General features: G+C 40.2%; 1 protein-coding gene and 1 pseudogene across 1 annotated transcript; both read left to right on the top strand.

The window, feature by feature from the left end:
• The first annotated feature begins 229 nt into the window (after positions 1 to 229).
• Positions 230 to 1890, top strand: LOC127669009 (WW domain-binding protein 11-like; annotated as a pseudogene).
• A 17406-nt stretch (positions 1891 to 19296) lies between these two features.
• LOC127669008 (disintegrin and metalloproteinase domain-containing protein 26A-like) lies at positions 19297 to 21735 on the top strand. Its single transcript, XM_052162888.1, has one exon. It carries the CDS (start codon positions 19300 to 19302, stop codon positions 21733 to 21735), a length of 2436 nt encoding a protein of 811 aa, XP_052018848.1. The 5' UTR covers positions 19297 to 19299.
• The last annotated feature ends 6020 nt before the right edge of the window (positions 21736 to 27755 follow it).

Genomic DNA, 27755 nt, shown 5'->3' with positions numbered 1-27755 from the left:
GGATAATGCAACAAAATTTAAAAGTGATAGAAAACAAATTTCTAGAATATATGCTAGCTAATTCAGAGATAAATCAACTCATTACTATATGATTGGTGGGTCAAATAAGAAATCAAAAAAAGAATTATGAGACTGAAACACAACCAAACTTCCAGAACATGCAGAATGTGATTACAGTTACAAGAATCTACATTAAGAAAGCAGGGGCAGAGGGGCGTGAGGTTTCAAGATGGCGGTGCTTGGGTGGTTGACAGAGAGGCAGAGGTGAAGGGCCCTTCACAGAAAATACTCGGGACAACCCGCTCTCGCTGTTACAGTTGCCTCGCAGTCACTCTTTTTTTTTTTTTAAATGAAGAAGTAAATCATATAAATTGTCAGCGTGGAGTTTAACTCAGTGGATCAGCCACAGATGAATGAAAAAAAATACTGAAAGACAAGTGAGCAAAGCTGTGGGAAACCTTTGAACGAATTCTACAGCTATATGAAAAAGAAAGCCCAGATATTGACAAAGAATTGAGAAAGCTAGAAGTAGAATATGCACAGAAGAGAGCTCAGTTGATCAAGAACACCCCGCCTGTGGAAGTAGAGAGCATCCCTTTGGCAGACCTGCCGCCTGCTCCTTCCAACATCTCGATCCAGGACATTCGTCTTCCTGGTGCCCAGCCACCCTCCGCCCTGAAGAAAACCCCAGCATACGGGCCTCCAACTTGGGTAGTTTCTATCCTTCCTCTCCTGAGATGGGTGTTCCACGTTTGCCCCCTGGCAGAAAACCACCCGGTCCTGTACCTGGCCCACCTCCTCCTCAAGTTCTGCAGATGCATGGCTATAAAGTGGGCTTTGCTCTAGATCTTGCGCCTCGGAGGCGAGATAATGGTTATCCTGGGTACGTGGATCAGGATAAGCATGACGGCAGCATTGAGGGCAGTGACACGGACATATTGGGCGCAGAGGGTGGTGGAGATGAGTTTGGACACTGCGGTGACAGTGAGCGCGACGATGGTGAGAAGTCAGGTCTGAGTGTCCAATTTGATGATATGCCTGGGAAATCAAGAAGGAGACAGAACATGAAGGAGGTGACTCCTCTTGAAGACATGATGCATCGAATGGCAGGTCAGGAAATCCCTGAGGAAGGACGGGAAATGGAGGAATTTTCAGAGGATGATGGTAACGATGACTTTGATGATTCTGAAGCAGAAAAGCAATTGCCAAAGCATCATGAAGAAGATTCCCACTCTGAAGGCACGTCTGTTGCCTCTTCACACCAGCAGGCTCCTCCTCAGACCAGCCCTACTTCGCAGAAACAAGCACCTCCCATGCCAGGACCAACACCTCTTAGACCACCACCTACCCCACGCTTAGGTCTCCTGGACCACCTCCAGGGGCTCCTCCATTCCTGAGACCACCTGGAATGCCAGGAATTCGAGGACCTTTACCAAGACTTGTACCTCCAGGACCCCCACCAAGGCTACCTCCTCCTGCACCTCCAGGTATCCCTCCTCCTCATCCTGTTGTGATGCGCCCACCCTTGGTTATTCCTCTTGGACCTACCCCACCTGGTGTTTTCTCACCAACTCTTTTGCCCAACCCGGGGGTGTTGAGTGTCCCGCCCAGTGTCATTCAGTGAAGAAAGCCATAGCGACCATCAGTGCCAAGCCCCAGATCACCAATCCCAAGGCAGAGAAGACACGGTTTGTGCCCACTACACCGAGGGTGCGCCGCGAGAATAAGGGGGCTACTGATGTTCTCCAAAGAAGGTCAGAGGATGACTCTGACTCTGCTGTGCCTGTTGCCAAAGAAGCCCTGGCATCTGGTCCCTCAATTCCTGTCTCAGTACAAACTAAGGACAATGTTTATAAAGCATTTATGAAAGAGACAGGAGGGCTGCTGTGACAGATTCTCCTGCCAGGACAGGCTTCTGTTCAGAGTACTGGTTTGTGGCTTTAACACGAGGCTCTTGTTAAACTTCGAGTGGAGAGCAAGGTCCACTGTCAGGTGTTTTCCAAGTCCATTTCCAGGAGCCTCCTAATGTTTGCCTGCTGGGAACCCCCCCCCACACACACACAAAGTGTTTCTTTACAGTAGACCAGGCTGTGAAGCACAGCTGCTAACCCCTGTTCCCTGTGACACCACTACCTCCTCTCTCTCTTCCCTTCTCCATTTTGGGAATTCTGTCAGCGAGATCTTAGTTACTTGTTTTGACTCATGTGCTGTGGGAACTAGAGTAGAGAATTCTGGAGGGGAAAAAAAAGCTTATTTCATTTTGACTTTTGTGTTTGAGTTATTTTTAGTATTTTTCTGTAACATTTTCCTTGTAGTGAATCGGGTTACAATATCATTTCCTAATTCAAAGCAGGCTACGTCGGAAGAAAGTATGCAATTCTGGGATTAGCGATAGTTCTCACAAGCTAGAGTGTTTTACGGAGAAATAAAATGTTCCATACCAAGGTGGGGGGGGGGGAAGAAATCGGAAAGAGTGTGCACAGTCAGCAGACATGAACTGCATGCACGGCCAGCAGAGGTGAACTGCATGCTGCATCCTAAGTGTGCACGGCCAGCGGAGATGAACTGCATGCTGCATCCTTAGGTCCATCCTCAGGCCCAAGGCTCTGACCACCTTCCTGAGAAGGCTGTGCCCCAGGAACATTCAAGTTAGATCCCTCCCTGCCAATTCCCTACTGGCTGTGAACCCCACCCCCACCCCACACATCCCACCACCCCTACTCCTCACCCCCCTACCCCGGAGCTCAACCAGCAACAGTAAGCTTCACTTTCTCCCATGAGCTTTAGCAACAGCACAACAGCTATGCCCGCCTCCCCCAGGAGATCTGCCAAGCTCCAGGAACATCTTAGATCCATGTGAGTCGGGCACAGCAAACGGGATCAGACTCCTGTTCCCCAAACTCCCTTGACAGGCTTACTGCTATGCCAACCCAAGGAGTCCTGCAGGCATAAGGAACTCCAGGCAACACCTTGAACAACCACGTAGCTTAGGACCCATTTAAGAACACAACCAACATGAGCCAAGGCAATATGACAGCCCAGATATCCTACTAAAGCAATCCTTAGATATCCAAAAATGCCTGAAGCACAAGAAAATTACCTTAAATCCAATCTAATGAATGTGATGGAGGACTTTAAAGAGGAACTGAATAAATCCCTTAAAGAAACACAGGAAAGAAAAATCAAACAAGTGAAGGAAATTAATAAAACTGTTCAAGACTTGAAAACGGAATAAAAGCAAAAAAAAAAAAAAAATACTAAGAGAATCCTGGCGAAAGAAAACCTAGGAAAGAGAGCAAGAACTATAGACATAAGCATCAGCAACAGAATACAAGAGATGGAAGAGAGAATCTCAGGTGCAGAAGATACAATTGAAGAAATGAATGTACCAGTCCAAGAGTCTAAAAAGTTCCTGACAGAAAACATCCAAGAAATCTGGAACACTATGAAAAAAAAAAAGGCATACCTAAGAATAACAGGAATAGAAGACCCCCAGCTACAAGGCCCAGTAAATATTTTCAACCAAATCATAGAAGAAAAATTTCTCAACCTAAAAGGGATGCTGATAAATATATAAGAACACCAAACAGATTGGTCCAGAAAGAAAATCTTCCCACCATATAACAATCAAAGCACTAAATAAATGTACAGGAGGAAAAAAAGAAAGAATATTAAAAGCTGCAAGAGGAAAAGGCTAAGTAACATATAAAGGCAAACCTATCTGAATTATACCCAATTTCGCAATAGAAACTTTAAAAGCCACAGAGGCCTGGGTTACTATACCCAGCAAAACTTACAATCACCTTAAATAAATAAAGAAAGATATTATGTGACAAAACCAAATTTAAACACTATCTATGCAATAATACAGACCTAAAAAAGATATTAAAAGGAAAACTCCAACCTGAGGAGGTTAAGAACACACCCCGTCCCCTGAAAAAAAATAAGAAATAACTGCACAGCAGCAAAATCAAAAGAAGGGGAACACACACACACACACACACACACACACTACTAACAACAACATCAAAATAACAGGAGTTACCAATCATTGGTCATTAATGTCACTGAACATCAATTGCCTAATAAAAAGACAAGCTAACAGAATGGACATGAAAACAGGATCCATCATTCTGCTGCACACAAGAAACACTTCTGCAACAAAGATAAACATCATCTCAGAATAAGGGCTGGAACAAAGTTTTCCAAGAAAATGAACCCAAGAACAAATTACCCATTGGTAAACTGGATAACCCATTTTAGCACCTAATAACATAGACTTTCAAAGTTAACCAAGAGAGATAGGAAAGGAATGCTGGTGTATCCACCAAGGGTTGCAAGTGGATCAAGCTGCCGTTGCTAACCTGTGAACTGTACTGTCAATTTCCAGACAACACAGACAGGAATTGCCAAAAGAACCTTTCCAAACAGGTCCACTTCCCCCATAACCTTTTTTTCCACTACATCTGGTAGATGGTGGGCTACAATGAAGGTTAAAAGTGTTTAAGAATCATCATTAAAAATGAGGTTTGAACAGGGAGCAGCAATTTATAATCTAATACCAAACAGCTAGCCCAGAAATTATGGATAATAACATTAAATGGTGATGTTTAGGAATATATATATGCATAAACCTATATACATATATATGTATACATACATACATACATACATACATACATGAAAACAATAGAAAGTAGATCCAAGAGTTTGAAAGAGATAAAGGAAGATTATAAGAGAGCCTTTGGGAGAAGTAAAGTGAGGGGGGAAATGATGTAATTATTTTAATTAGTTTTTCAAAATGGAAGAAAGCTAAACTGAGTTCAGGATGTGATAGGTGAGAGAATAAAAAAAAATAAAGGAATTACAGTTCTACTTCCCCCAGGAAAAAATAAATAAATCAATATTTTTCCAGGAGGAAAAATAGGAATGAGATAAGCATAGTTGAGGCAAAATCTTCTGTATATTTCCTCAGGGTTAGCAGGTAGAGTCTGTGTTCCAGAAGGGCTGAGTCTGCATCTCATGCTGTCAACAAAACCTGGTACTCTAAGAGTCAGCAGGTAGATCTTGTTTTGAAGATATAAAAGAGACCAGCTGAGACTTCACATGTTGAGAGGATGTGGGCAGAGGAAAATTTATTGAAAGTTGCTGTAGAAGCTCCGGGATTAAAGGAATCCTTGAGAAAACTGTGGCTTGGAACCATGTAGCAATGTCAGAGTCCCCAAAAAGAGTCCGTGAAAGACTACGGGTGAAAGGACAGGCCAGTTGCAGCAGGATAACCCCAGTATTTTGGAAATACCAGTACCATAGGGTGACCACCAAGGATAGCAGCAGCCTTAACGTAGTGCTGTCCAGAAGCATCAAAGCAGCTGCCTATGCTATGGCCGACTAGGCTGCTAAGGGTCTTCAGAGCCCAGAGGAGTGCGAGTAGGTCTCTGACACCAAGTCCTAAACCCCTTTCACTGTTGAAACTTGGTTTTGCTTTAACATGATTGTTAATCTTTTCTGGCTCTTTCCCTTTGAAATAAGAAATAATTTATTTTTTATCGTTTTTGTATAGATGTCCAGAGTTAAGAGAATGGAATTACAGAGAGTCTTTGGACTTTGAAGGAGATTTTGGATAAGTTAGAGAAGTCGAAGTGCGTTCAAAGTGTCTGAAATGTAAAAGTCTTTACTGTGGGACTTTAAAAGTCACTTTTCAAAAGTCACTTTTTAAAAGTCACAATGTTTTATATTGTAATGTTGCTATTAACATACTACCATGCAGACAAGAAAGGAAGAAACCAGCTTGAATTGTAATGTATGTGTTTGTCAGGTTGGCAAATGGTCAATTGTGCTGACTTGTTTAATGAAAACTTGACCCTCACTCGCTGAGACTCAATTGAGATAATGCTCCCACCAGGTCGGTCTATAGACATATCTGTAGTGTATTTCCTTCATTAATGATTGAAGTGGGAAGGTCCAGCTAACGCTGCACAGATAGTCCTGGATGGTATAAGAACGCAAGCCACTGAGAGCAAGCCACGAAGCAGCACCCCTCCATGGTCTTTGCTTCAGTTGCTGCTTGCACTTTGCTAAATCAGCACCTACTCTGACTTGCCTGGATGATAGACTACAAGCTATAAGATAAATCCTTTTCTCCCCAAGGCGTTTTTGGTCATGATATTTTGTCACAGCAAAAGAAACCTTAACTAAATACAATATATTAAATCATATATCTGACATATATGATATTTTTACATACCTCTTTTGCACTGCTCATCAGTTGTCTATAAAAAGATTCTATAGGTTCTGTAGAATAACTGTGTAAAGGCACTTGCTGACAAAACTTTGGTTTTATTCTCCAAACTTACACTATAGAAAGACACCTGAGTCCAAGCTGTCCTCTAATTTCCATGGGTGTCCGGTGACAACACAAACCCTGACACAGACACTCACGTAAGTGCACACACACACACACACACACACACACACACACACTAAAATTTCAAAACATCAAAATGTTTTGTTGTAGGGACAGCAAAAGGTTTACAATGAATATACCATAGGCTATAAGTTTAACTGCTTGTTTTTATCTGATGAAACAGTTCTAATAGCAAATTTTCTTCACTTTACTTCTGGAATTTTTGATATGAGTTTAGTCCTCTCCCATAATTTGTATCAAAATTGTCACAAAATTTTAGTACTACACTATTACTACTGCTACCACTAATGTTGTTGTTATTGTTGTTGTTATTATTCTACATAATTTATTTCTTGGCCTTCCACTAAAACTGCAGATGTCACACAGTACCCATGACTACACTTTCACAGCACTCTGAACTCCCTAAGACATTTACTGGCACATGTCAGTTACACTTACTGTACTTATGTAGCTTACTATGATCTCATGTCACACATTACCACCCTCATGCTTCAGAGAACACAATTTCTGTTAGCATTTCTTGGAAGGGAGGTATGTTTGTACTTAATTCTCTTAGTTTTACTATGTCTAGAAATGCCTTTATCAGTCCATAATTTCATATACTAAGCATGACTTTTCTGGGTACAATATTCTTGGTTGGCAATTTTTTTCACCACTGGATCATTGACACATAATTAACACAGTATTTTCTTCCTTCATCATCCAAAGCAGATAAATTCTCAACTCTTCCCTCTGCTTTCCCTAATACCACAGTTGTCTACCAGGATTAGATTTATCAAACACCCTTGCTTTTTTCTTAGACCGTAACAACATAACGACAATATGCTCCCAAGCAAATTGGCTTAATATACAGTACTCACCCTGTGCAGACATACCCCTGTGGTGTTCTCTGCACCTCTGTTATGATGACTCTGCAGGTTTATCGCTACAAAAGGGGAAAAGGCAGCGTTGCCACCATGGGCCAGACAAGACTGACCCACCATCTCCTTGAACCTGCTGTGGCAATGAAGCTTCCTTGGTCCAGATACATCATCTGACTGAAGACTTCTGAGACAGATGCTGAGATGACAGACTTGGGACCTTCCAGCAACAGATGAACTCTCTTGCCTGAGACTAATGGCTACCGAACTTGGAGAAACATACTTGGTGGAAACATACTTGGTGTCTATGTAAAACCAATGTTAGCACCCTCACAAACTGTACAATCCATTGAACAATTAGTTGGGTCAATAATCCCTTGTCTTCCTAGCCCCAACCCCTTGTTAACCCTCTAGCTTATGCTGTATCAGCCCTCTGGCTTATTTTGTGTTACCCCTCTGGTTTATTTTGTGTTACCCCTCTGGCTTATGTTGTGGTTAATTTTGATGTTTATGTCCACCCCACCCAATCTTTTCACTACAAATAAATAACATTAGAGACAGTCACTCCAATCACACCTCTTCTTTATAAAAAGAAAAGGAGGACCTATGGGTCAATGAACCATGTCAGGAAACTTGGTAAGGTAGAGCAAGTCTGAGACTCAGGTAGGTACCCAGGTACCCACCCTTGCCAGTAGGTGCTCCCCTGCTCCCTACCAGATTCCTGGCCTGGAATATGTGCCCTACTTTTCATGTAAGGGAATGCGACCTGTGGTCACATAGCCTCAGAACAGAGTTCTACATATTAATGAGGTACCTAGAGTCTCTGAGGTTTTAGCCAATGAGCTTTCCTGCCTGGTCATTCCTCCCTGCAAAAGGTATTTAATCTCTGGTCTAACCTGGGAAGTTGGTATGCATCCATTTTCCACGATAAAAATGTCAATAAAGAGGATGGATAAACACGACTGTCTCTTCCATCAAGAACCTCCATGGGGAGCATGCAGAATGCTTAAAAAATGAGTATCACAGTTTAAGTATTGTACAGAAGGCCTCTCTGTACTTTCAGACTGCTCCCTTCCCTGTGAGCTAAGCTGCATCTCCCAATTTCCCATCCCAGGTTCCTTGTCACCCTCTGCCTGCAGGTCCCCAATGCTACCAGCCTCATTGTAGGCCCGTGGACTCCAGATCCTTTGTTCCTGACTCTTCTGTGTGATATCCCAGTGGTGTCAGAATGCCAGAGAGGGAACCCCAACTTTGCCCCCTCCCAACTTAGACTGTGTCTTTCCACCCCTTGAAGGGTGTCTCAGCATTTCCCTAAAGCCCATTACCTGACAGCAGCACTGGTACAGGAAGATGCAGTCAAGCATTCACTGTGATTCACCTCCCCAGCAGCATGTCCACCCCAGCGGCTGGGTGGCTGGAACACAAGTACCACAATGAGCATTCCTCCAGTTCATTTTCATCAGAATCTGCCTCCGACCCCTAGCCTTGAGTTCCAACTCCAATTCCCTAAATTATAGAATACAAACTACCAAATGAAGTTAACCCTTTCCTTGACAAGTTGATTTTTTCATCATGTTTTATCACAGTCTAGAGGCTCACCCATTGCAATGGCTCCTAAAAGAAATAGTGTCGACAGCAGCCCAATTCCTGTTAGAAGAGTTAAAAAAAAAAAAGAAGAGAAACATATGCCCAATAATTTTCATTTATTTTGGGGTTTTCTTATTTTTCTTTTTTTGTTTGTTTGTTTGTTTGTTTGTTTTTATTTGATATATTTTTTATTTACATTTCAAATGATTTCCCCTTTTCTGGCTCCCCACTCCCCGAAAGTCCCATAAGCCCTCTTCTCTGCCCCTATCCCCCCATCCACCCCTTCCCCCTTCCCTGTTCTGGTATTCCCCTATACTGCTGCACTGAGTCCTTCCAGAACCAGGGGTCACTCCTCTGTTCTTGGACATCATTTAATATGTGGATTATGTCTTGTGTATTCCAAGTTTCTAGGCTAATATCCACTTATCAATGAGTGCATACCATGATTGATCTTTTGAGTCTGGGTTACCTCACTTAGTATGCTGTTCTCCAGCTCCATCCATCTGTCTAAGAATTTCATGAATTCATTGTTTCTGATGGCTGAATAGTACTCCATTGTGTAAATATACCACATTTTTGTATCCCTTCCTCTGTTGAGGAACACCTGGGTTCTTTCCAGCTTCTGGCTATTACAAACAAGGCTGATATGAACATAGTGGAGCATGTGTCCTTATTGCATGCTGGATATAAACCCAGGAGTGGTATAGCAGGGTCCTCCGGAAGTGCCATGCCCAGATTTCTGAAGAACCGCCAGACTGATTTCCAGAGTGGTTGTACCAATTTGCAATCCCACCAGCAGTGGAGGAGTGTTCCTCTTTCTCCACATCCTCGCCAACACCTGCTGTCTCCTGAGTTTTTAACCTTAGCCATTCTGACTGGTGTGAGGTGAAATCTCAGGGTTGTTTTGATTTGCATTTCCCTAATGACTAATGATGGTGAACATTTCTTAAGGTGCTTCTCAGCCACCCGAAGCTCTTCATGTGAAAATTCTTTGTTTAGCTCCATACCCCACTTTTTAATAGGGTTATTTGGTTCTCTGGAGTCTACCTTCTTGAGTTCTTTGTATATATTAGATATTAGCCGTCTGTTGGATTTAGGGTTGGTGAAGATCCTTTCCCAATCTGTTGGTTGACGTTTTGTCCTTTTGTCAGTATTCTGCTTTATAACCCCAGAGGGCTACACTATTTTAGGATCCTAAGGAGTTCTTGAGAGTCAAGCTTCCTTTGGGATCCTGAAATTCTGGTGTGATCAAGTTCCTGAGAACCTGTTGTGTCACAGCTCCTGGGAGTCAAGCTTTCTCTGTGTGTTGCAGGGGTGTGGGGAGAGCCAGGGCCCTGGGTTTGCTCAGGGCACAGGTGCAAGCTAGAAGGAGCCCATGCCTCTGGATGGACAGGAGTTTGTGTTTCCCAATTCCTGTGGGGGTCAGTTAATCTGGGTGCTGAGAAAGATGTTGTAGCTGTGATCTTGAGTGTGTCTGAGCTCCAGTGCTCCTGGATGTGTCTGATCTCCTGGGAGTCAAGGTTCCCCTGTGATCCTGTGATCCTGGGCGTTTCAGAGCACCTGGGAGTCGGGCTTCCTCTGGTGTTTTAAGAGTGGGTACAGAGTGAACACCCCAGGACTGCTCCAGGTGCAAGTTCAGACCAGAAGGAACCTGTGCCACTGGCTGGAGGGGTTCCTGCATCCCTGGACCCTAGGGAGGATCCCAGTTACTCCTAGCATTGGGGCAGATGTTGCAGTCTCCTCACCTGTGACAGTGGGTGTGTTAGAGCCCCTGGGAGTAAAGCTTCCTCTGGGTGTTTGTGGAGCCAGCGCCCAAGGTCTGCTCAGGGCACAGGCTCAGACCAGAAGAAACCTGTGTCACTGGCCGCGGGGTGTGGGGGGGGGGGTGGAGTGGGGGAGGGGGTTCTGCATTCCTGAATCCTGGGGGACCCAGTTACTCTGGATGGGGGGACAGACCACCTGATGTTCAAAAAGAAGGAAGAACAAAGTGTGGAAGCTTTGGTCCTTCTCAGAAGAGGGATCAAAATACTCACGGGACGAAATATGAAGACAAAGTATGGAGCAGAAACTGAAGGAAAGGTCATTCAGAGACTGCTGCACCTGGGGATCCATCCCATATACAGTCCTCAAACCCAGACATTATTGTGGATGCCAAGAAGAGCTTGCAGACTGATATAGCTGTCTCCTGAGAGGCTGTCCCAAGTCTGACAAATAGAGGCAGATGCTCACAGCCAACTATTGGACTGAGCACAGGTCCCCAATGGAGGAGTTAGAGAAAGGACTGAAGGAGCTCAAGGGGTTTGCAACCCATAGGAAGAACAACAATATCAACCAATCAGACCCCCCAGAGCTCTCGGAGACTGAAAAAAAACACCAATCAAAGAGTACACGTGGAGGGTCCCATGGTTCCAGCCGCATATGTAGCAGTGGATGGCCTTGTCAGCATCAGTGGGAGGAGAGGTCCTTGGTCCTGTGAAGGCTTGATGCCACAGTGTAGGGTAATTTGAGGGCGGGGAGGTGGGAGTGGGTGGGTGGCTTGGAAACACCCTCATAGAAGCAGGGGAGAGGGGATGCAATAGAGGGTTTCTGGAGGAGGGATTTCAGAAAGGGGATAACATTTGAAATGTAAATAAAGAAAATATCCGATAAAAAAAGAGAAAAAATAAAAACTCGGGTGGTTTACACCTTTAATATTTGTGGCCCTATTTTATCATGAGGCTGCTATTGTAACTTTTAGAGTTCTTAGATAATGAGGATTATATATGATGGCTCCTTTTCTCCTTCAGTAACATGCAGAGTGACTCCTAGAACTATGAACACAAGTCAATAGTGAGAAAGATTCTAGTTGGACACCAGTTTACGTTCTCCATGTTTGAAGATATGTGACATCTTTAGCAACAGTGTCTGTGGCTCTACATACTTACCTGCAAACTTCATAATTTCATTTCTCTTAACGGGTACACATTATTACAAGCAGAAATACATCATATTTTCTTCATCCATTTATCAGTCAATGGATATCAAGGCTGTTTCTACTTTCTTGCTGCTAAGAATAGAGCTTCAGAGCGTCAGTAAGCATGGATGAGCCAGAATCTCTGTAAACAGGGAGCTGTGTGCTGTGGTAGACGCCCAAGTGTGATAGACCTGGATATTGAGGTAGGTCATGCCTGGTTTTTTAGAAACTTTCATACTGATTTCCATACTAGTCCAATCAGTTTATACTCCTGTCAGTAATGAATAATCATTACTTTTTACACACACAGCCTCCCTACATTCTGCTACTTTTTGTTTCATTGATGTTCACCATACTGATTTGGGTAAGATAAAGTCACAAAGTAGTTATGATTTATATTTTCCTGAGGACCATAGAAACATTTTAAGTGTTTCACAATCATTTTATTCTTTTGGTTTATTTATTGGGAACTCTTTGTTTAGTTCTATCCGTCATTTCTAATGTAGGTGCTCAGTTTTATGGATGTTCATAATTTTCAGTTCTTGGAATATTATAAATGACAGTCTGTCAGATATACAATTGCTAAGAAGTTCTATCCTTTCTGTGGGTGCCTTTTTGTTGAATTATGGTTTCCTTTGCTCCCTAGAAGATTTTTAGATTTGTGAAGTTGGTGAATGATTGAGGAAAATGGCCTCAGTCCACTTTGGCAGTGCCTCCTCAAGGTTGGTGGTGCCCCATGCTGTAATAATTCAGCCTGATTAAGCCACAAAGAATGAGTCAGTAAATAGTGTCCCTTCAGGGTTCTGCTTCAGTTCTTGCTTCCTGTCTCCTGCTGTGCTGTAGTTCCTACCTGAGTTCCTTCAGTAATAGACTATGATTTAAACTTGTAAGCAGAAATAAACCTTTTCCCATCAAGTTGCCTTGGTCATATTTTGCCCCCATCAGTAGCAATCCAAGTAGGAAAGAATTTACATCACTAAATAAGCCAGTATGACAGTTCCTCAAAGAGAGAGAGAGAGAGAGAGAGAGAGAGAGAGAGAGAGAGAGAGGGAGAATAAATCAATCACAATATCTGGCTATATCATTCTGGGGTACATATGCAGAGACTAATAGATGCTTGCTGTCTCTGTGAGGGTTTCCATTGCTGTGAAGAGATACTCAAAGCAACTCTTATAAAGGACAACATTTAATTGGGGCTGGCTTACAGGTACAATCATCATCAAGGCAGAAAGTATGACAGCATCCAGGCAGGCATGGAACTGGAGAAGGAGCTGAGAGTTCTATATATCCATCTAAAGGGAAACAGGAGAAGACTCAGTATTCCAGGCAGCTAGGAAGAGGTTCTCCAAGCCCACCTCCACAGTGACACACTTCCTCTAACAAAGCCACATCTACTCCTCCTAAACAAACCTCCTGGGCCAAGCACATTCAAACCACCACACTTGCTAATTCATACTTTGTATTAATCTATTCATAGTAGCCAACAATTAGAAATAGCCTAGATGTCCATCAACTGATGAATAATATTAAAATTCTTAGTTTATCATATATGACTTTTACTCTCAAAATAGTTTTCTCAACAACTATGCTTTATGATACAACTCACAGTTCATCTAAATGGAGCAAAATTTGGACACAAACAATGGTAGGTTATAAATAATACAATGTTCCACTGCTCAGGGAACCACCATACTGAAAAAAAGTCTTGAAGTTATTCATTGCTTAGCATCGTGAGAGAAAGTTTGGTTCTAGGGACATCATGTTATGTTGAGTATGGTCTAAGTCTGCCAGACAAAAAATATATTACATTGTTATTAACATTGTAACACTTAGAAAATCTAAAGAAATAAAGGGAGAAATTAAAACAAGATAAACTAATAGAAAATTATTAAGGAGTGGAAAACCTCATGTCAAAATTGGGCTGTTTAGAAATAAGTTTTTATGATGTTGAGAAGAAAAAGATATGAATTTTGAAAGAGGGACATAGTAAAAAATATAAAAATAAGAAGAAGGAATGGTGAAGGAAGGACATTAGTATGTACTGAGCTTCCGGGTTTAAGCAATGTTTACTAGAAAAAAATTAAACTAGCTTTAAATTTTTATTTTAATCTCATTGCAATGGTCAAGATTAAGGAAAGCATTCATGATTCTACACTGTAGATAATGGAGGTACTTTATTACTATGGATAGGAGTGCAAACTAGTGGAACCACTATGGAAATCAGTGTGAATTACTCAAAACCAGGAAAACAGACTTACCACAAGATCAGTCTGTACACATTTTGAGTATACCGAAAGCACTCAACAACTTACTATAGATGTAATTACCTGTGTTAGTTCATAGCTGATCTATTCATACTAGCCAGAAATGTCAAACAGCACAGATGAACATAAGTTAAGTAGAAGGTGATGAAAATATGGTGCAGTTACACTGTGGGATATTATGCAGCTGTTAAGAAAAATGAAATTTTCAGCCATATTTATGGAACTAGGAAAACTCATCCCAAGGAAAGGGAATAAGACTAAGAAAAACAAGCATTAAATATTGCTCTGAAATGTCTATGGTACTGTGCATGACTTATATATGTGTGTTCCATATAGAAAATAAACAGAGGATAAGTGTATTTATTTTCACTTAATTAAATAAAGCAGGCCCACCAGGCAATAAGGAATCTTTGCAGGAAGGTATACAGAATATAGAATTCTAAAGAAATAAAGGGAGAAATTAGAACAAGATAAACTAATTTATATAAATGAAGATATATACAAACACATATAAAACATATATATATATTTATAGAAATAAATTACACATACATTTATGTAATTTAAATGGAGTTACTACATAATTGAAGAAACTATGCACCAAACAATTGTCTAAAGCTATCAAATAAGTACACCAGGACATAGAATGGATTACATCTTAATGAGTTGTGACCCAGTCACTACAGAGGGTCTGTAATAATGCTATTGATTACAAAATTAGCACTAATTGGAAGACACTTTTTTATTTATTATGTAACACAGAGAAATATAGATGATAATAAACTAAACCCTTCATTCATACTAGTGATACATACACACACACACACACATATATGCAATACTTTAGAGAATATATATGTGCTATTATACCTTAGAACATACAGATAGATAGATAGATAGATAGATAGATAGATAGATAGATAGATAAATGTTATGACTTAGAGGGCATATATATGTATATACATATATGCTATTATGCTTTAGAGGATATATCCACATATATATGCATTATGCAATAGAAGATATATATATATATATATATATATATATATATATATATATATATATATATATATATATGCTATTATATCTTAGAGGATATACAGATATGATTATATGGTATATGTATATGATTGATATATGACATATGATATATGATATTAAACTAGACAAGTTACCATCAAGATAAGCCAGTTGTAATATGGCTGTTCAATTTATAGTAATGATCTGCATGTAAGATATCTTCACTGGTAAACAGTAGGAATAGTTCTAAGAATGTTAGGGGAGACATCATCCAATTGTGAGTAGATTTAAGCTACACTTCATGATATGGAACCAATACTTGATATAGTCTGTGTGGCCAAGAATCATAGACTAGAAGTCATAGTATGTAGGCAGAAACACACTACTATTAACATGACAATAAAATGACTTTCTTTTTTTTTTTTTTAAATAAAAAATTAACAAATTTAAAGAGATTTAACTGTGCATCCACACCCATAACATGGGGACATATTTATCAACACTTGTCTAGAGTGGGACATTTGCTATAGTAAGTAAACCCTCATAGACACCCAATATCATCATCTGAATCCATGCTTATAGTACCTTTCATCTTAGTTTTGGAAATTCCATGGCTTTGGAAAAGTATTCAGTCTCAAAATCCATCCTTAGCATCCTATATTGCCTGTAAAGTTCTCCAGGTCCCCTCTTCACACTTCCTTTGCCTGACCTCTGGCAAGCAGATAGTTTACTGTTTGTATAGTTGTACCTTTTCCAGCAGTCACACATCTGGAATCCCATACAAGCCTTTCAAGGCTGGCTTTGTTCCTGATATAAAATGACTTTCAATGATATATTATTGTATCTCTAAATCAGTGGCACTCAACCCTAACTAAAGAAGATTCTTAGTGAAGTGAATGATAAATAATACGGTACCCACAACTGGAGAAAGTGAGAAACTTTGGAAAGTTAAGGCTTAAGTGGGATGTCTTTATCAAACCTCTCCCCTCAAGTCCCAAGTATTTATGTAAAAAAAAAAAAAAGGAATAGAGAGATTATAAAAGCTAGAGGTTGGCAATGAAACTGCATTCTTCAGACACAATAGGGCAGATATATATAGGAACTCACAGAAACTGTGAGAATAAGACCTACATGAGCTCAAGGTAGACAGAATCCCAACAAGAAAGAGAAGTAGGTAAAGGCATCCCATACCTAGAAAAGTATGATCAAAATGTATTGGGGGGAGGGGAATTTAATGGAAGTTCATGAGGCTCCACCCTAGCCAGGAAGGTCTTTGTGAGTCATAATTACTAAAAGTAGTAAACTTGGTTTTTGATGATTCAGTGAAGCAGCATATATCAACCTCATTCACTGACGCTCTCCAGCACTGATCCTAGGATCGCCACCATAAATGGGACTTTTTATGTTGGTTGACTTTTCTTTGGTTTTATTTTGTATTAGAGAGAAACACCTTGAGTTTGAGTAGATTTGGATAAAAACTATAGGAGAAGTTCAAAAATGGGAAAAAGCATAATATAAATGTAAAGTATACATTTCTTAAAGTAATTGATATTAAAAAGGTGGGTGGATGAAATGCAATAGAAAGAAACCAAGATTTCAGACATTGCAACCTCAATCAACAAATTAACTTGTTTCCACCATTTACCTTCAACAACTAAAAAACATACTCTAGTTGCAGATTGATATTTTCTCAATCAGCTAGTTAAATACCAGAGAGAATTGCTTCTATGCTGTTAGTCAGTGATCCTCTCCTGAATTCATTTTACGCATTACTTTTATTAACAGTTGCATAAAACAGATAAACATCTACAGGCACAGACATTCAATGTTGCTAAAATTATCTTTAACCAAAGGAAGACACAGTTAGTGGCAGAGTCTCAAATCCAAAGAGCATTTTCCAAAAAGGAGTAAAATTACTTTGTAAGACTAGAAGCACATTGAGTATTCCACATTACGTCCAAAACTATATAAAGAAATAGGAATAACAATTACAAGATGAACAAAAATACAGAGTTTAGCTAACATAACAGTGTATGAAAAAAAAAGGATTTATTCACACTGGAGATCTTGGAGTATAATGTATAAAAGAAAGTTGAACTTACTGACATGGAAGGGGAAACCAAATAATCAGTTAAAGTGGGAGATGAACCATTGAGAAGAACCTCATCAGTTGCCAGGTTCTGAGAAATGAGAGGCTCTTGTTGCTAGGCACATGAATCTAGAATTTACTCCATGAGAGACAAAGAAAGGGAGGAGTTCATATTCTCTCCTGCATTCTCAAACAAATGAAAAAACACTTTGCTACTAAGATGGGCTTTACAAATGATTCATGAGCAATGACATAACTAGAAGAGACCATGGGCATCACTGCACCTGATGGTAAGTCTTTCAGAGAATCCTGTTTTAAGGACAGAAACAGAAAACACATTGCTTACTTCCTTTCCAAGAGTTCAGATCTGAGGATGGTTTTTCCTTTCCTTATTTCTACTGTCTTCTATTTTATTGTTGTGACTCTAGAGCTTTTAGTGTGATAAATACATCCTAAGTTATAGAGAGCTTGGGTGGTCTGTGGCTAGCCATTGGAAAATGTGCTGAGGTTGTAGTGAGAAAAAAAGGGTAAGATAAATAATGACATCTGGGAGTCAGTTCAAAGTCTTTGGTACTGTAGATGTACCAAAGTTTCAGTGAAAATATTGACTTTTCTCCATAGTCCTGGATGATAGAATTATTGCTAACTGTAATTAAATTAATACATGACTGGGCCTACTCAATTATTCATTAAGATGTTTTTCTTAACTTTCTGTTTATTGCTGCAGTTTTAGTCATTAGTTCAGCCATATATTTCTTGGTGCAGTCTCAACATTACTATATTAGAAGTAATTCTTTTCTTCATACCACAAATCTACTCGCTATAGTAATTAATGGAAGCTAAATCAGAACGCTCATGGATAATGAATCAGCATGTCAGGATTTTAATCAGAATTTCATTATATTATTCTTAAATATTTTTATTGTTGTTTTTCATTTGTAGGCTCTTGGCATTGTATTTGGTAATATATTTCTTTCCTAACTTGATTTTTTTTTAAACAAAATAATCATATACTAAGTTGAGGATACAGGACTATGAGGATAATTCAGTTGTTAAAGTGAAGGCTTCCTGGGCTTAGACACATGAGAATGATCCTCAGTGTCAATATAAAAAGCCAGGGTTGGGAGGTCTGCACTTGCACTGCCAGCAATGGGGAGGCAGATACATGCAGATTGCTAAGGTTCACTGGACAGCCAACCTCCCCTCTTTAGTAAGTGCTAAGTTGGGGATCAACTTTGTGTCCAAAGCTAAGGTTGTGGGTAATGTATTAGGAAAGATACCCAAGGCTCATGGCTGTCTTCTATATAGACACACACATACACATACACTTACACACTCATACCAATAAAAAACTCAAAATATATGGATAAGATATTAAAATTTAAGATATAGATACATGAACAAAATATATGGTTACTGTCGACTCAGTGCAGGATGAGCTGTGGCCTCCATGCATGTGTGTTAACAGGTATATAGCTTCAAATTCACCCTCATGTAAAATGTGCTCTCATGTACTACTAAAAATAACAAAGACAGAAAATGGAAAATATAAGAAAAAATTTCATTCTGAGAAGAGTTTCTGACTAGTCAAGGCAAAGCAAAAATGGAAAAGAACACAAATTTACCCAATAGACAGGAAAGTGGTTAGCATTCTAGAATTTAAATTAATATTGAAATATGAAAGCAAAAAATGTTATTTTTCAGCTAGTGAATTCATTTATTGCAATTGAGGAAAAGTTGAAAATTAAAACATTCAGAAGCAATGTGGGAAAGAGGGCACGTTATTAAAACCTGGGAGCATATTAGAAATATATTTGCACAGGAACAGGTATAACTTACTACAACTAAACAGAAAATCTGTGAACACTGTTGGTACACTTTGAGACACTCCCTAATTGATTTTAGCCCAATATCTCCTGTTTTATCTTCTAGCATAACTTGACCATGGATTTCCTGTAACCATGTCTGCCCTTCATTTCACTTTCTTTTAGTCCTGCTGCTCTGACTTGTCAACTCTACTTGAAGACACATTATTAAGGACCAGTGTTACATGCAACAAGACAAAGTAAGGAGTAGGAGAGCGATGCTTTCTGTTGTCTATGAGTAAGACCCTCATGCATAAAAGGGTAATGTTTCTTCAGTTCTGCCTGTTGATATTGCTCTTTTTCTCTGCATGGTCACCAACTGGACATGCTAAATACAGTAGCCCTCCAGAAGCAGTAATACCCTTGAGGGTAACTGACACTAGAAAACATACTTCCCCAGGCTGGCTGTCCTATAGGCTGCAATTTGGAGGAGAAAGACGCATTATCACCATAAAACCCAAGAAAAACTTGATATCCAGAAACTTCAGAATATTCACTTACACTCAGCAAGGTGATCTCCTTGAAGAGCAGCCTTTCGTGCAGACTGACTGCTACTACCATGGCTATGTGGATGAAGACCCAGAATCCCTGGTCATTGTTAACATCTGTTTTGGGAATTTGCAAGGCATACTAGAGATAAATGGTACAACTTATGAAATCATGCCCAAGAGTTCAACTTCAACATTTGAACATCTGGCTTACAAAATGGACAGTGGGGAGTCAGAATCATTTCCAATGAGATGCGGCTTAACAGAAGAGGAAAGAGCAAGACAAATTAAGCTTCAAAAAAGCAAGGACTTCACACTTTTGCAAAACCCATATGAGAATTGGTGGACCCACCATAGGGTTATTGAATATTTTGTAACAATAGACCATAAACTATATGTTCACAGAAATAGCAATCTCACAGTTTGTATTCAAGATATGTTGCATATACTCAATGGAATAAATGGTTATTATCTTCAAATAGATACTGACGTGGTTTTAACCACTCTTGAGTTGTGGAATGAAAAAAACCATGTCAATGTAGAACAAAATATACACAATGTCCTTAATGAGTTCTGCAGTTGGAAGCAAAATTTCATAGGCAACCTTATTAGACATGATATCATACACCTTTTTGTCAAACACACATATGATAAATATTTAGCATTAGCTCATGTAGGTACAGTTTGTACACCAAATAATTGTGCAGTTAATAGTGTCATCTCTGATTCAATATCAGAGATAGTATTCATTATAGCCCATGAGATGGGTCATAACTTGGGTATGCTGCATGATGTAAGTGGGTGTACATGTGGGAGAAAAAGCTGCATAATGGCCCCATATAAATCAAATTCCCCCAAATTCAGCAACTGTAGTTACGAAGAAATGTTTTCAGTAGTTACCAGACGAAGTTGTTTATACGATACTCCAGATACACCAGTAACAATACATGTGGCGAAGTGTGGAAATAACTTGGTTGAGGAAGGAGAACAGTGTGATTGTGGTAACACTGAATCCTGTTCAAAAGATCCATGCTGTAGTAATGACTGTGTTCTCAAACCTGGTGCTCAATGTGCCTTTGGACTTTGTTGCCAAGATTGCAAGTTCCTTCCAACAGGAACCATGTGTCGAAAAGAGAAAAATGAGTGTGACCTTCCAGAGTGGTGCAATGGAACTTCAGCTAGGTGTCCAGAAGATGTGTACATGGTGGATGGAAGCCCTTGCTTAGGTGGTGGTTCTTGCTATAAAATGGCATGTCAGGAACGTGAGGCACAGTGTAAGAGGATTTTTGGCAAGAAAGCCAGGAATGCAAATGAAATTTGCTACATGGAAGTGAACAAACGGGGTGACCGTTTCGGAAACTGTGGTAACAGTAGCTCTAACTACATAGGATGCAAAAACACTGACGTACTCTGTGGAAGAATTCAGTGTGATAATGTGGAAGAGATTCCACGTAGGGGAAACCATGAAACACTGCATTGGGCTCACTTTGATAATTTCACCTGCTGGACTATGGACTATCATTTTGGTAGTACCATAGAGGACATTGGAGCAGTGCAGGAGGGCACAGCCTGTGGGGCACACCATATATGTATTGGCAGAAAGTGTGTCAGTAAGTCTATTTTGTCTAGTAACTGTTCAGAAAGCCTATGCCATATGCAAGGTGTCTGCAACAACAAACACCATTGCCATTGTAATGACACATGGGAACCACCAGACTGCCAACTACCTGGCTTTGGGGGTAGTATAGACAGTGGACCACCTTCTGAGACATCAGCTAGGAAAGGGAAGTCTAGTAAAGGTAAAAGCATGGTGGGCCTTACTATTCCTTTAATGGTTATACTATTCTTTTTAATTTTGCTAATTTTGAAGTTTGCATCATCCCGAAAAAGAAAAGCAGAAGAAGAACCAGAACCTGAACTACAACCAGAACCTATTGCTGAAATTTCACCTAAAACATCAGGTGTGGAACTTGATAAAAGTATGACGGAATCAAAAGAGGAAGCGAAAACGAAACCAAAAAAGGAATCAAAGAAGGAATCAAAGAAGAAGGAATCAAAAAAGGAATCAAAAAAGGAATCAAAAAAGAAACCAAAAAAGGAATCAAAAAAGGAACCAAAAAAGGAATTAAAACGTCAATCAAAAAAGGAACCAAAAATGGAATCAAAAAAGACAAAAATATAAAACATTCATCCTTCTGGAACTCCATCTATTACTGTATAGACTTCTCAATGTAGGAATATCTCTTCTGGAAACATAGAACTTCCAGAAGTTCTAGAGACCTGTAACCCTTGTTGGAATATCAAAAGCATTTACCACCAAATAAAAGACAGATGCATTCCCACCTTTCTTTATCCTAAGTAAGCTGTTGCCTTATTTTTAACAGAATTTGTGCCTGTCTCCCATAGCATACCTCTAAAGCATGGCCCCTTGAATGTGTTTCTTTGCATTTCATTTGTCTCAGGTTTAAATCCCTTTGTCTTTTTATTGTTTTGCACCCACAGAGAGAAGGGATCTCCACATCCCATTTCCTGATGGCAATTCCTGCCTACTAGAAACTGCTCCCAGGAGAACCAGATTGAGATTAGAAACCAGAGAGAACAGTTTAAGGTTCATCTCATGGTTGCTGTAGTTTCAGCTTTCACCTGCATGGTATCAGTAGATCCCACTCTGCACATGATTTTCACACACATTTCAAAATTCTCCAACAAACCTCCTCTTGTTAAGTTTACTGTTGCTGTAATGAAACACTATAACAGAATAATCTGATGATCAAAGGGTATATTTGCTAAACTTCCTTATCACTGTCTATATCAAATGAAGTCAGAACAGGAACTTTAACAGGGTAGAAACCACTGCCATTTTGGATCAAACTCCCAGCACCAGCAACAATGGGCTCTGGACCCTCAGTTATTAAATAAAAGAAAATGTTCTATAGGTACTTCGACATGTGCTATATCCCCATCTTACGGGGGCATTTTCTCTGCCAACTGGCATAAATCTAGCCAACATAACACTATTGTCAACTCTAGACATTCGGCACAACTGGGAAACATCACACCCACAATTATAATTGCTAGGATCTAAGCCCTCCACAAATGCCAGCAATTTCAGCATCCAGCTCTGCTCTTGAAGATTAGTTTCCCACAGGCAATGGGACAACCTTCATTACCCTGAACAACTATTCACACCTTCTTCCCTTCGATCTCTAGTCCTAGTACAGCAAGCTACATATTCCAGTTAGCACCCTTGGTCATCTCAGGATTGAGGCTTTCTCATAGTGTCGGGGGGGACACTTTGTTCTTTGCTGAAACTTGAGTTTCCTCAATTCCCTTTACCAATCTAGGAAGGCAACAAAAGCTTGGAGATTATTTCCTGAAAATATATAACAAAATGATAGGTCCTGACACCTAATTATTAATCATCTTATTTGTAATTATTTGCTTTCTGTCCCACAATTAAGTTTATTTTAGAAAAGCTACAGTTCCTTGGATCTGCTGAGGGGAGAGTTCTGAACTATGAGGTTTCAATGGGGAGAACCAAATAAGATCTATAAATGAGATCATGGAGATATTTAAAAATCTATGACAGATAAAAGAAATATAAACAAATCCTGTTTTCTTTGAAAATAGAATTAATATTCCCTATTTAATGTTAAAAAATAATTTAAAGTCAGACAGCCTGTCCTCACAATAGTGGCAGGGCCCCAGCATAATCTGCTAACCAAGTCTGCTTGTAGCCAAGATCTAGCCTTCCCCAAATACCCACCCCACCTCCATACCCCAACAAGTTCCTTCTCTGCTGCTTCCACCACACTATTCCATTCCCAGTGTCTGGTGTGCTGAATACCCCAAATGGCCTCATCAATATGATTCTGTAAAATGTTTCGTTTAATCCTGGTCCCAAACTAAGGCTTTGAAAGGATAAAGGGAACTTTAATTCTGGGACTGGGTCTAGGTGCTCAAGGGATTCAGTTTTCAGTTTCTAGGAACTCTACTTTTCCCCCTGAAAGGCTGGAGTTATTGGTCCCAAAGCTATGGTGTGCACTATATATATGACATACTAGAGAAAGCTTGTGTTCCCTTTGCACAGCAATGTTTGATCAGCTTCCTGATAACTCTGCCCCATTTATAAGAGTTTTCCACTGACTGTTTCCAAATGCAAGCAGTGCCTGTGACATTGTGCTGCTTAACAAATGACAGGTGTGAGCCATCAGCCTCTATAGTTCTCCTGACTCCAGCTTTGTGTCCTGTGTATCCTCATATCCTTGGTACTCCCCATTGAAACCTCATAGTTCAGAACTCTCCCCTCCAGCTGATCCCAGGAACTGTAGCTTTCCTAAAATAAACCTAACTGTGGGACAGAAAGCAAATAATTACACATCTGAAGATAACAAATCACTCAGTCTATCATCTCTGAAGATAAGGCTTTCTTCTGACGAAACAGAGCTCTACTGACTTTGACTAACTAAAGGTGCTTCACAGCCATACATTCCAGTTTCTTTAGCTTCCAGGGAGATCAACTTGTGCAGGTCAAGTTATCCTGGGTCTTTCTTATCATAAAGAAGGCTCAATACGTTTTTGGAATTCCCTCAGTTTCTGTTCCTATGTTTAATGTTTTATTTCTGATTTTGTTAATTTGGATATTGCCTCTGCCTTTTGGCTGTTCTGTCTAAGTGTATATCATTGTTACTGATTTTCTCAAAGAACCAGCTCCTAGTTTTGTAGATTCTTTGCATTGTTTTCTTTGTTTCTACTTGGTTGATTTCAGCCCTGACTTTCACTATTTCCTACCATCTACTCCTGTTGGGTGTATTTGCTTCTTTTTTGTTTTAGAGTTTTCAGTTGTGCTGTTAACTTGCTAGTATAGGATCTCTCCAAGTCCTTCATGAAGGCTCTTAGTGCTACAAATTTTCCTCTTAACACAGCTTTCATTGTGTTCCATAAGTTTGGGTATGTTGCGCTTTCATTTTAATTGAATTCTAGAAAGTCTTTAATTTCTTTATTTCTTCTCTAACGAAGTTATAATTGAGAAGAGAGTTGTTGGGTTTCTATGAGTATGTGGGCTTTCTGTTGTTTTTGTCCTTATTGAAGTCCAGCCTTAGTCTGGTGATCTGATAGAATGCAAAGAATTATTTCAATATACATGTATCTGCTGAGCCTTGTCTTGTGTCCAATTATATGATCAATTTTGGAGAAGGTTCCATGAGGTGCTGAGAAAAAAAGTATATTGTTTTTGTTTTGGGGTGAAATGTTCTATAGATACCTGTTCAATCCATTTGGTTCATAATTTCTGTTTCATTGTGTCTCTGTTTAGTTTCTGGTTTGATGACCATTGGTGAGATTGAAGTGTTGAAGTCTCCCACTATTACTGTGTGAGGTTCAATTGTGCTTTGAGCTTAAGTAAAGTTTCTTTTTAGAATGTGGGTGTGTTGGTGTTTTGTCTAAGCTCAACCCCACACCTACCTGGCAATAGCCAGGTATGCCCCACCCCAGAGATCTGGCCCACTATAAGAGGGGCTACTTGCCCATCCTCTCTCTCTTTGCTCTCTGCTCTCCCACATACTCTCACCTCTCTGCCCCTTGGGCTCTCCTCCTCCCCCCTTCCATGTGGTCATGGCTGGCCTCCACTCCACTCGACTTCTCTACTCTCTCTCTCTCTCTCTCTCTCTCTCTCTCTCTCTCTCTCTCTCTCCCACTAACTCCCATCCCCTACTCTGAATAAACTCTATCCTATACCATGCCTGTGTGTGTGTGTGGTCCCTCAGGGGGCAAAGGTGCCCAGGTAAGGGCCTGCCTGGACATCCCCTTCCCTATGCTGCCTTGCCACACTTCCTTAACCTCCCCATCCTCCTCTTTTTGAGTCCTCTCATTGGTGCCGAGACTTCGGATGAGAAACACCTTGGATTTTGCTTAAGCCCTTTCAGGGTGCCTTTGCAGTTAGGGCATAGATGTTCAGAACTGAGACTTTATCTTGTAGCTTTTTCTTTGATGGATTTTTTTTCCTTTGATTATTATGAAGTATCCTTTCCCACCTCTTTTGATTACTTTTTTGAAAGTGTTATTCTGTTGGATATTAGAATGGCTACTCCAGCTTGTTTCTTGGGACAGGCTAGGAGGGGGAGTGGGCACTAAGATCTGCTGTGGGTGCCGATGGGGCTCTCTGGCAGGGAGGGACAGATCCTTTGTCTGCTGTGCTCTGTCAAGTTTCCATCTAGCCTGGGTATATGGGCAGGGGTCTCACCTGTTTTCATGTTTAGAGCAGACCTCCTGGGAAACAGTCAGTGCTGTGTGGTGCACAAGCAGGCAGGGTCATCTGCCATGGGTGCAGGTGGACACGCAGACCAGAAGGGTGATCTGTTCTGCTTCTTTCGTTCCATTCCATTTCATTTAGTTTTGTTTCGGTTTCTTTCCTTTTCTCTCCTTTTCCATTTCAGTTTTGCTTGTTTCATTCTGTTTTGTTTCGTTACCTTTTGTTTCATTTCATTTTGTTTTGTTTTGTTTTTTGTTTTGTTTTGTTTTGTTTTAAGGCAGAAAATGGACATGAAGTTGAGTGGTTTGGAAGGGGCAATGGATGTTGGAGGAGCTGCAGAACAGGAAAGAATATAATAAAATATAAAGTATAAAATTCTTAAAGAAAATAATGATAATAAATGCAAGGGTCAATAAAGCCCTCTGGGATATCTTATTGTGAAGATTCTAGAGTTTTTAGTGTGATTCAATATACACTAAATTATAGAGAGCTTGGATGGTAAATATTGATAATTTGACATTCTTGGGAGAAAATGTTATGGAAAAAGATATGAGAGCTAACATGAAATCCAGGTTGCCACATTTTACCATATTTTTTTTTACTTTTTTTAAATTTATTTTTATTTTATTTATTTTATTTTATTTTTATTTACATTGCAAATGATTTCCCCTTTTCTGGGTCCCCACTCCACGCAAGTCCCATAAGCCCTCTTCCGTCCCCCTATTCTTCCATCCACAGCTTCCCACTTCCCTGTTCTGGAATTCCCCTATACTCTTGCACTGAGTCTTTCCAGAACCAGGGGCCACTCCTCCATTCTTTTTGGACATCATTTAATTTGTGGATTATGTCCTGGGTATTCAAGGTTTCTAGGCTAATATCCACTTATCAGTGAGTGCATACCATGATTGATCTTTTGAGACTGGGTTACCTCACTTAGTATGATGTTCTCCAGCTCCATCCATTTGTCTGAGAATTTCATGAATTCATTGTTTCTAATGGCTGAATAGTACTCCATTGTGTAAATATACCACATTTTTTGTATCCATTCCTTTGTTGAAGGACACCTAGGTTCTTTCCAGCTTCTGGCTACTAGAAACAGGGCTGCTATGAACATAGTTGAGCATGTGTCCTTATTGCATGCTGAAGAATCCTCTGGATATATGCCCAGGAGTGGTATAACAGGGTCCTCAGGAAGTGACATGCCCAGTTTTCTGAGGAACTGCCAGACTGATTTCCAAAGTGGTTGCACCATCTTGCAACCCCACCAGTAGTGGAGGAGTGTTCCTCTTTCTCCACATCCTCGCCAGCACCTGCTGTCTCCTGAGTTTTTGACCTTAGCCATTCTGACTGGTGTGAGGTGAAATCTCAGGGTTGTTTTGATTTGCATTTCCCTAATGATTAATGATGTTGAACACTTCTTAAGGTGTTTCTCAGCTCTCCGAAGTTCATGTGAAAATTCTTTGTTTAGCTCCGTACCCCACGTTTTAATGGGGTTATTTGGTTCTCTGGGTTTTACTTTATTGAGTTCTTTGTATATATATAAATCCGACCCTCTGTCGGATTTAGGGTTGGTGAAGATCCTTTCCCAGTCGGTTGGTTGATGTTTTGTCCTTTTGACAGTGTCCTTTGCCTTACAGAAACTTTGTAGTTTTATGAGGTCCCATTTCTCAATTCTTGATCTTAGAGCATAAGCTATTGGTGTTCTATTCAGGAACTTTTCCCCTGTGCCCATGTCCTCCAGGGTCTTCCCCAGTTTCTTTTCCATTAGTTTCAGTGTGTCCGGTTTTATGTGGAGGTCCTTGATCCATTTGGAGTTGAGCTTGGTACAAGGAGATAAGAATGGTTCAATGCGCACTCTTCTGCATGCTGACCTCCAATTGAACCAGCACCATTTGTTGAAAAGACTATCTTTTTTCCACTGGATGCTTTCAGCTCCTTTGTCGAAGACCAAG

This window comes from Apodemus sylvaticus, chromosome 18, assembly GCF_947179515.1.
Source record: "Apodemus sylvaticus chromosome 18, mApoSyl1.1, whole genome shotgun sequence".
Taxonomy (NCBI): Eukaryota; Metazoa; Chordata; class Mammalia; order Rodentia; family Muridae; genus Apodemus; species Apodemus sylvaticus.
Note: the sequence above shows the minus strand (reverse complement) of the source record. Positions and strands in the feature narration are given on the sequence as shown.